The sequence below is a fragment of the Mandrillus leucophaeus genome, unplaced genomic scaffold (assembly GCF_000951045.1).
Source record: "Mandrillus leucophaeus isolate KB7577 unplaced genomic scaffold, Mleu.le_1.0 Scaffold3306, whole genome shotgun sequence".
NCBI lineage: Eukaryota > Metazoa > Chordata > Mammalia > Primates > Cercopithecidae > Mandrillus > Mandrillus leucophaeus.
The window spans coordinates 3,930-14,631 of record NW_012103484.1 but is presented as its reverse complement, the minus strand read 5'-3'; the positions used below and the strand labels follow the sequence as shown (position 1 = coordinate 14,631).

Below are 10,702 nucleotides of genomic sequence, written 5' to 3'. Positions count from 1 at the left end.
GCTTCAAAACATGAATTTGGTGGAGGACATAAGCATTAGCAAAGAATAGACACATAGATTAATAAAACAGAATAAAGCTTAGAAACAGACCTGCACACATACAGTCAGGTGATTCACAACAAAGGCAATAATGGTGAACGTACAGGTTTTCCAATAAAAGGTGCCTGAACAATTAGATATCTATACACAAATTATAATAACCTGGACATATCCTTACATATTCCACGAAAATTTGCTCAAGATACATCATAGACCTAATGAAAAATCCAAAAACTATACAACCTCTATAAGAAAACATAAGAGAATATCCACATAACTTTGAGTTTGGTGATGAGTTTTTAAATTCAACACCAAAAGCATGATCAGTGAAAGAAAAAATTGCCAAGTTGATTTTATTAAAATAAAAATCTTATGCTCTTCAAAGGACTATGTTAAGAGAATGAAAACAGAAGCCACAGACTAGCAGAAAACATCTGTGGTACACATATGTGGTAAAGAACTTGTCTCTACAGTATGTATGAACTCTTAAAGCTCAACGATAGAAAAAAATGAAAACAGTCAAAGATCTGAACACACATTACACCAAAGAAGATACACACATGGCAAATAAGCATACTAAAAGTACTGAGAGTCCTTTGTCATTAGATAATTGTGTACTAAAATGAGATACCACTACACACCTATTAGAATGTCCAAACGGACTGGGCGCGGTGGCTCATGCCTGTAATCCCAGCACTTTGGGAGGCCAAGGCGAGTGGATCACCTGAGGTTGGGAGTTTGAGACAAGCCTGACCAACATGGTGAAACCCCATCTCTACTAAAAGTACAAAAAAATTAGCTGGGCGTGGTGGCACATGCCTATAATCCCAGCTACTAGGGATGCTGAGGCAGGAGAATTGCTTGAACCTGGGAGGCGGAGGTTGCGGTGAGCCGAGATTGTGCCATTGCACTCCAACCTGGGCAAAAAGAGTGAAACTCTGTCTCCAAAAAAAAAAAAAAAAAAAGAATATCCAAAATCCATAAAAAGCAAAACAAGAAAACAAACCAAGACCAATTGCCAGCGAAGATGTGAAGCAACAGAAACTCCGGGCCTGGTGTAAATTAGTATTTTATCAAATGGCGATGGCTGTTATTTCTAATAATTTTAAACCCCAGGCCCTAACACTCTGGGATTTTGTTGTTGTTGTCGTTGTTCTCCAGGAGTCATCAGAGAATATACATCTCAATAGGACATAGAATACTTAGCCTAAAAAGGAAGCTTCACCCATAAAATTCAGTTAAGTATTTCTTATTAGAGAATGTACTTCAAAATTTGGGTGTGCAGGAGTTTTGCCCAGCCAGGTGCAGCTCAAAGCTCCTAGAATCTGTGTCAAAGACCTACTCCTTCCCTCTCTCCCAGTTGCTTTCCCACCCAAACCACTATTTATATCCATTTTGTTACCATCTAAAATCTGGCTCATGCTTACAATTGATCAAATTGCACTTGAGATAACCTAGTTAGAATGCCTTTTTAATGGAGTCAGCTCTGGCTCTCCCTGCTCGGCAGAAAAGCACCTGGCCAGTGGCTTCTGGGCCACCCTGCTGGGAAATTCAGCCTTATTGCTCAGGAAACCCATGCAGATGATGGATGCCCTTCACCTAGATCTTGGGTTGTGTTCAATAGCAGTGGGACAAAAGCACAGGACACCTTCCATTCCTGCCCCAGGTGGAGACTCCTCTCTCTTCATCCCCGATCCGAGATAAACCACTCAGAGTTGCTTTCCATTCCAGGCTTTTCTCTCACTCTCTGAGAATCTGGCCCTGGACCCACCCAGCTTCATTAGAGTCAGCTCCTTCAGAAGGAACTGCAGTTTATCAAAGCCAAAAATGCCCCAACTCAGGGCATTTACACTCCACCACTCTCACCTGGAGCCCCACACCCTCACCCCTCTCTTACATTTCCTCTACATCTTACAGGACTTCTCGCCACCTTAATTATATGACTACAGCTGCTAGACTCTATGACCCTATGTGTAGGCATGAGTCTGGCTTACCTTAGCATCTCCACTACTAACCTGGGGCCTTCCACTGAGCAGATGCTGAGTGAATGGGAGAGAAATGAGCCAGTGAACAGGAAGAATTATTTATTCCAATTTAATTTTTCTTACATTCTCAAAGAAACCAAGGAAATCCAGGTATCCATGGTTTTTTTTTTTTTTTCAATTTTGCAGAATAGAGTGAAGTATAAGGCAAGAATTAACTATCTTTTAATGTCTTGAGTTCTCTGTATAATGTATGTTATTGCTAATTCTTTCACAATTCTAAATAAATACTTATTTCACCACTGTTATTATGTCACAATTCACAAAATGGAATGGATTTCCCAATCTGAATAAAAAACAAGACTCTTACTCCTAAACTATATAAACAGCACTATGTGTGACTACTGTCATTCTTTTTTTTTTTTTTTTTTTTTTTTTTTTTTTTTTTTTTTTGAGATGGAGTCTCGCTCTGTCACTCAGGCTGGGGTGCAGTGGCCGGATCTCAGCTCACTGCAAGCTCTGTCTCCCGGGTTTACACCATTCTCCTGCCTCAGCCTCCCGAGTAGCTGGGACTACAGGTGCCTGCCACCTCGCCCGGCTAGTTTTTTGTATTTTTTTAGTAGAGACAGGGTTTCACCGTGTTAGCCAGGAAGGTCTCGATCTCCTGACCTCATGATCTGCCCGTCTCGGCCTCCCAAAGTGCTGGGATTACAGGGTTGAGCCACCACGCCTGGCCACTACTGTCATTCTTAAACTTGGATGCTGAAGTTCATTCAACCATCCGTTAAAAGGAACATTTGAACAATTCCAACAGGAAACAAAGATAAATCTCCAAGTCATCCAAAAGAACAGAAACCCACTACTGAAAATGCTGACTGCTCTCTTCAAAGAGTGAAGAATGGGCCTCATGTCACACGAGGCAGTGGAAGCTAATGAATGGGGCCCTGGAAGGTGCACTGGCCCAGACCCCCTCCCACTGGCCCTGGCTGCAACGCCTGTTCAGACTCACTCTTCCCCCTCTCTCCAAGCCCATTCATGCAGGGGTGGGTAGGAAATTTGAGGCTCTCCAGTGATCTTTAGCATATGGTACAGGACTTTCACATAGCTGGTTTCAACGAGGGCCCTTGGACCCCACAGGAACTCGTAGCATGCATGATCACTGAAGGGCACCTGCCGGTACTCTAGGTAATTTTCCTGCACCAATACTTGGGTGAGCAGCTTACTGGGATTTGCTAAGACACTGTCCTCCCTCCTGCCAGACAGCTCCAACACACTCAGCTCCTCCCAGACTTTCTCCTCAGGGGCACCGTCTCCCTCTATCGCTACTGTGGCCAGGATGATTATCAGGAGGTCTGTTGTGGGCATGATTTGATTTTCACCCAGCAGGCCATTGTAGGAGAGGCCCAGGCAGGTGACAAGGATGTACAAGTGGCCGACTGGGACCACTTCCATCACCTCGATGCCAAAGACCAGCTGCAAGTACTCGGAGGCTTTGCTGAAGATCACAGGAAAGAAGTACTGGCAATTTTTTTTTTTTTTTTTTTTTTTTTTGAGACGGAGTCTTGCTCTGTCACCCAGGCTGGAGTGCAGTGGTGCAATCTCGACTCACTGCAAGCCCCGCCTCCCACGTTCACGCCTTTCTCCTGCCTCAGTCTCCTGAGTAGCTGGGACTATAGGCTCCCGCCACCACGCCCGGCTAATGTGTTGTATTTTTAGTAGAGACAGGGTTTCACAGTCTTGATCTCCTGACCTCGTGATCCACCCGCCTCCGCCTCCCAAAGTGCTGGGATTAGAGGCGTGAGCCACCGTGCCCAGTCAGTACTGGCAATTTCTCATGACACTCTCCAGCATTTCCGCCTTTGTGACTCGCTCCCTGGCTCGATACTTGAGGAGCAGAAAATGTACCAACTCAGCCACCTTCCTACTGAGTGCTGCCTGGAAGCCGGACTCCAGGTCAGGAAAGGTGCTTGGCCCCTCCTCTTCTTGGCTGCTGGAGTCCTCATCAGATTGGCTCCAGGGTGTGTAGTTGTTGGTAGTGGGGAGGGTGGAGGCTCCCTGAGGACTCTGGGGGAGGACCCGGTGACTCGGCAGCAGACACTTCCCCCAGGGTGACTTCCACTAGAGTAGAGGAGGAGGAGGCAGTCTCCTGCTCCTCAGTAACAGGAACCTGGGCACCCACCAGGCCCAGGGCCTCTCCTCGGGCCTCAAGGCCTTCCTCAGGCTTGCAGTGCTGACTCCTCTGCTCCAGAGGCAGGCTGACTCTGGTCAGGACAGCAGGCAGGAGTGTGGGCAGGAGCTGGACAATGGAGACCCACAGGCCTGGGGAGAGGTGGAGCATGTGAGAGGCCTCAGCTGAGAACTGAACTGAACCTTGGAGGCTCTAACAGGCTTACTTACATATTTTCTCCTTTAGTGCTGTCCCAGAACCTCCAGTCCTCCTTGTCGGCCTGTCACCTGAGAACCTGAAGGAGAAAGTGAGAGGGCACCTCAGGGTACAGCTGGCCAGTGCAGGATGAGGCTGCATCACTGAGAGTAGGGAGGGTGAGGGCAGGCGCTCTGGAGTCCCATGTGATCTGGGGCGGGTGGTGCTGTTGGTGTGCATTCTAGGCAAAGCTTCAGTGTTGGCACTGTCTGCACCCACTCTGCTCTGTGACTTCAGGACACTGCCTCAGACCAAGTCCTCACTGCCTTGTTCCTGGAGCTCCTGATTCCTGGGAGAGGAATCCATGGGCCTTCAGAGTGCAGACTGCAAGTACAGCCACGAATTCGAGAATTGTCAGGATGGTTGGCCAGACTCTGTGAGGTCTCCACTCTACTAGGGTGGAGGGTCCCCTCTGTGCTCACTCAGGGCCCTCACCTTTCTCCTTGTAGGGCCTAATCCCGCCCTTTTGCTGGCCTGAGAAACTCTCATGTCAAGAACTCACATTCCTGATGTAGTACAGAAGGACATGAGGGACCAACATCTGGCTATACATGACCGGGTCCTCCTGCAAAGCACAATGAGAGATGTCCAAATTCATTGGAGTCCATGTGTCCTGGGTGATGAGCCTGCTTGGTCTTCACCTCCACTCCTCACAGGGCCTGAGAGCCTCCCTCTACTGACCTGAGTGTAGCCCCTTCAGACCAAGGCCTCCCCTTCCCTGACATCAGAGATCCCAGAATAATGGATGGACCTCAGCCGACACCACTGCCCAGGCTCTCTGAGGGAACAGCAGGGGCAGGGCAGATTTCTATGGGGCCCCTGTTTGCGTTCTGGCCCAGGAGTACCCTCAATCCTCCCGCAGGCTTCTCACCTGGATGCTTGGCAGATCTCAGGACCACTGCTTCTGTCGACTACATGGGGGCCCCTGTGTTGACCTGACTCATCCTCTGAAGAAAAGGTCCTCACTTCCCTGAGATCTGGAAACAGAAGTGAGGAGGGGCCACATCCTGTCACCCCCAAGTGGGTTGTCCAGGGCAGACCTCTTTGGTTTTAGGGTGAGGCTTCTCATGGCCTCCTATGGGTTACTCAGCTTTACTCCTGCCGAGGCCTGCCCTTCCTCAACCCCCAAGCCCCTGAAATGAGCAGACAGCTCCTCTTTACACCAACACTTTATGTCCCCGAGGGTTCCCCAACCTCCTGCCTGTGGTATAAATGAGATTGTCAATTAGAGTCATGCATGATAGGGCTCCCCTAGAGTTAAGAATAAGGGACAGCCAGACTCTGTGGCGTCCCTTCTTTCTGGGCCAGGGGTATCCCCAGTCCTCACGAAGGGGGCACACCTTGGGGCCGGCAGGTCCTGGGATTCCTCCCTCTGCTGACCTGAAGTACCACTCCTCAGACCACAGCCCTTAACTCTGTCACCCTGAAGGTGCAATGAGCATGGGGCACATTCAGCCACTGTGCCCAGCATCCCCCAGCCCAAGGTTCCCACTGATCTGGACTGTGACCTCCCCTCAGTCCTCCCTCTTCTTCCTCCCCTTGACTCCTGGCAGGGCTGGGCCCCAACCCCCTGCTGAAGTGGGTCTGCATCACTAGGATTCCCGTGGCTGAATGAAAAGGTGCCTCAGTTTGAGACAGGGGTACCGTGGGCCCCCTGTCCTGGCATGCTGGGTCCCCTGAGGACTCCATTGACTTCCAGGAGGGCCTGGGCCTTTCCTCTGCTTCCCAAAGGCCTTGCTCATGATACCGAACCCCTTCCCTCCCTTAGCCGTAAATGTGAACCTCAGGATCCGTGTGCCTGGCCGCCATTCCCGGAGCTTCTGTGGGTTGATAGCAGAGGCAAAGCCCGGATTCTGCCAGGATGGGGGTGGGGGTGAGGATGGGAATGGGGAATGGGGGATGGGGATGAGGGTGGTGTTGGGGGATCAGAATGGTAGTGGGGGTGTGGAGCGGTTACCCTCAGTCCCCTCTCGGGGCCCTGACCTTGATTTCTGGCAGAGCCTAGGCCCTGCCCTCTTCTAACCAGCCCTGCCCTGATCACACAACGCTCTGACCACAGAGTTCCCTGTCGCTAAAGCGGCGGGGGTTGGCGGAGTGATGTGGTGGCGATCCACCCTTTGACGTCTTCCCATGTGGGGTGGTCCAAGGCTGGCAGCAGAGGCAGTGCTGGACTATTTGGGGCCCTCTGTCTGGGGTGAGACCCGCCTCAGTCCTCCCTCAGCATCTCACCTTGCCTCCGCACCGAGCCTGGGCCTACTTCCCTCCGCCGATTGCAGGCCGTTGCTCAGGGCGAGAATCTCGCTGTCCTCTGACCCCCAATGTGCAAATCAGTGGTGTCACATCCGGGCAACGGTACTTCCCTGTGTCCACGGCAGGGGTGGAACCAGATTCGGCTTGCGGGGGGGAGGGGATCTGGATGGGGGTGGGGGTAAGCATGAAGATGGTGTTGGGGGTAGGGGTAGGGGTAGGGATTGGGATGGGGATCCTGAGGCTGTAGATCCTGGTGGATTCCAGAGAGTTGGGGGTGGGAGGGGCCTTTGGTCATCCCTCAGGGTCCTGACTTGGATGCCTGGCCGAGCCTAGACCGCCATCCTCTGCTGATTGTATCTGCTCCCCTCAGACCAAGTCTCTGACTCTGAGTCCCCCCGAAGTGGCATTGGGGGGAGGGGTGTGGTCGGGGTGACATCATTGCCAGTGTTTACCAGGGCTGACAAGAGGGGCTGAGCTGGACTCTGTGGTCCCACTATGTGAGTGAGGGTGGATCCTCAGTCCTCACTCAGGAGGGTCCTCTTCCTCACCCCTGGCTGTTGGATGAAGTGATGGGTGGGAGACGCTCTGTTTCTGTCACCTCTGAGCGTTTGTGCATCTGTACCCCTTGTAGAGAATGGCTACGGGTCCTAGGCCAGGTGCTGCCTGCAGGGCGGGAGCTCCCGCGATTGTAGTGAGCTCTGGGAGAAGACACACACCTTCCCACGAGGGCTCCTCCCCAGCCAGAGCTACACTTGGCAAACCTTCGGTCCTAAATGATTTATTCTCTGAATCGAAGAAATAGGGTTTACATATCTTCCAAGTATATATGTAGGTAGCAATATATGTATTTATTTCTATGAAGTAATAGCCACCCTTAGTATGCATGATTCACTCTGATATCCTATTCTACTTCTATTCCAGTCTTTGTGTCCTGTTGAAAGAATTTTTTTTAAAACATAATTCCTCTCCCACTATGTTGATTTCAGGTTGTCATTAGCAGAACTCTGGAGCCATAGTGCCTTAACCAACCCAATTTTCCTGGTGTCCTGCTATTACACTAGGCCTTTTGGCATCGTGTTTTCAGGGGCTGCCTCAGATTGTGCAATGAAGTGAAGTGGAAATTTTAAAACTTTTATTCTACCCATTCTTTCATCTGCCGTCTAAGCAGGCTATAAACCTCCCAAACATCCCTGCCACTAACCCCCTCCAACTGGCACTGCAAGTGTCAAACGCAAGTACCAACTCGACAAGGTCTTCAGTCTCACCCTGGGCTGTCCCTGTTTTGTTGCATAGATTTTGTTGCTGATGCTGGTTTTTTACTTTCTGTTTCCATTCTATAAATTTCTAGAGTTGATTTGGGAAGCAGAGCACAGCAGCCCAAATTTGCTTGTAATGTTGGTGGCTACAGGTAAGGCACTAGATTGTAAATAATTTAAGCTGAGTTTACAGTTTTACACTGCTGTGTTCCCCATGAATGAATATGTTATACTCCTCTATATATTTCAAGCTCTTTTTTTCTGAATATGTCAGTATACTTCGATAGCTGCTTGTATAAACACCTTATACATTTTTATTAGACTTCTATTCAGGTAATTATTGAACTTTCTTGCTATTGCAAATGGCGTATTGTCTATTAATTGTCATAGTTAGTTATTGCTTTCGTGAGGTGAAGATTTTGATTTTGCTGTAGTAATCTATTGCACACCTCGTTCTGACGGCCGATGCACTTGAATATTCCACATACCTTTTCCTTTGAATTTTCAAGATCAATAATGGTATTATCACTAAACATTACATGTTTTTCCAATATTCATACCACTTACTCATTTTGATACTTACAGCTCTTTGTGTCTCAATCCTGATTTCAAACGTAGAGATAATAGCCTACATCTACTTCTCATTCCTGACTTGAATGATAATTCTTCGAACATTTCACATTTAAGTATGTTTTTGTTGATTTTATGAAATGGAAGTTCTCTTTGAGTATAGGTTAACTAAATATTTTCTTTTCTTTCATGAACTCATATTAAATTTCTTTTAAAAGCTTTCTGTACCCGTTGACACAATCAGATTTTTTCTCCTCCATTTTGTATGTAAGGAATTACAATGAAACAGTTTTTTCTAATGTTAAATCATATTTTATTTCTTTGGTCAGAGCCTGTTTATTTCTTTAATATGCTACTAATTTAGGTAGGGTATTTACTGCTATGTAAGGGAGCTTACTTGATGTGTTCTTTTTCCATCAGGGGAGGGATGCGATCTTCATCTGGTTTTGAATCCAGGAGGGCTAGTCTGGAAGAATGAATTGAACAATTGTCAATCTTTTGTATGTTCTGGAAGAGTTGATGTAAGATGGTGGTTAGTTTTCCCTCATCATTTGGTAGAACTGGAATCCAAAACTGCCTAACCTGGAATGTTTGAGGGTGACTTGAGCTTTGAATATTGTACAGTTTCAGTTTATATAGCTTAATTAAAGTTTTATATTTCTCTTTGGATCAGTTTGGTTACTGATTTATTTTATTTCTACAAAGTGGTCGGTTTCATTGAGGATTTCACTTTTAATGGCATATTTATGATAAAAACGTCTCATTAGGAAAAGCCTTCACACATACAGAATAACAGAAACCAATATAATGAACCCAGTATACTTGATACCCAGCATGAACAACTTTAACTACACAGCAAATCTGGTTCCAGTTAGACACTCACCTAGCTGCATATCAGCTTCTGGAATAACATGGAGCAAATCTAAGGCATTATACCATTTTATCTCTAAATAACTTAATATGCATTTTAAAATAAAAGGACTTTTTATTAAACAAAAACCTAATAGTATTCATCTCTAAAAAGTTAAATAAATGATTATGAAATGTTCATCTATTTTACATACTTATCTGGATGACTTAAACTTTATAAAAAATATATTTCTTTGATGGAGTACCCAAATATCATAACTTTTCCCCCAACTTGCTTCTCTCTGGTTGCTTCATACATCTATAATACAGGTAGGTTTCTGTGTGTGTGTAACATTTTACACTCTGTTACGTGATTCTCCAACCTCTTAAGTTACTTTTAAACTTTACATACATTAAGCTTCACTCTTTGTGCTGCAAAGATATATGGGTTTTGACCAATGCCTACAGCCATTGTCTTAGTCCTTTTGGGCTCCCATAACAAAAATAGTGTCGACTGGGTGGCTTATAAACAACACAACATTATTCCTCACATTCTGCAGGTTGGGAAGTCCAAGATCAAGGTGCTGGCAGATTTCATGTCTGGTGAAGACCTGCTCCCTAGTTCATAGACAGCAGCCTTTTCCCTATGTCCTCACATGCAAGAAAGGGTAAAGGATCTCTGTAGGGTCTATTTTATAAAAACACTAATCCCATTCATGAGGACTCTGCTCTCATGCTCTAGTCATTCTCCAAATATCCCACCTTCCACCTACTACCGTCACCTTGGTATTTCAGCACATGAATTTTGTGGCAACAAAAATATTCAGACCAAAGCAAGCATGCAACCACCTTTACAGTATGATGGATACTAGTTTGACTGCCCTGATAAATCCCTTGTGCTTGTCAGATAAACCCCGTGGCTACCACTGACAGCTTTTTCATCTTTATAATTTTGCGTTTTCCAGAATGTCATATAAATAGAATCTTATACTATGTAGCCTTTTTAGACTGGCTTCTTTCACGTAGCATAATGAACTGAAGAGTCATGTATAACTTTGTGTGGCTTGTAACTTATTCCTTTTCATTGAAGAGTGGTAGTATCATTGTCTGGTTGTATCATAGATATATATATATGACCTTGAAAATTCAAAGGAAAAGGTATGTGGAATATTCAAGTGCATCAGCTTTCAGAACGAGGTGTGCAACAGATTACTACAGCAAAATCAAAATCGTCACCTCACGAAAGCAATATACATATATATTTATATATACATATATAGTATATTTAAATATACATATATAGTATATATTGTTGTACATATGTTAAATATATT

General features: G+C 46.2%; 2 protein-coding genes across 2 annotated transcripts in view; both read right to left on the bottom strand.

Moving 5' to 3' along the window:
- Positions 1–2,768, bottom strand: part of LOC105545509 (putative chondrosarcoma-associated gene 1 protein) — a 3,536-nt gene extending 768 nt beyond the window's left edge. The window contains exons 1-2 of the mRNA XM_011988455.1: positions 2,763–2,768; positions 2,034–2,078 (exon numbers count right to left, since the gene is read on the bottom strand). Coding sequence (XP_011843845.1) covers positions 2,034–2,078; positions 2,763–2,768 — 51 coding nt within the window. The remainder of the gene's footprint in view (positions 1–2,033; positions 2,079–2,762) is intronic.
- Positions 2,769–3,026: 258 nt separating this feature from the next.
- On the bottom strand, positions 3,027–6,751 carry LOC105545508 (melanoma-associated antigen 12-like; the record flags this gene model as incomplete). The annotated part of the gene is given in 5 exon segments (XM_011988454.1): positions 3,027–3,539; positions 3,828–4,091; positions 4,093–4,340; positions 4,419–4,483; positions 6,673–6,751. Coding segments are annotated over 5 exon segments (1,169 nt in total), but the record flags the coding sequence as incomplete, so codon positions are not given.
- Between the last annotated feature and the right edge of the window lie 3,951 nt (positions 6,752–10,702).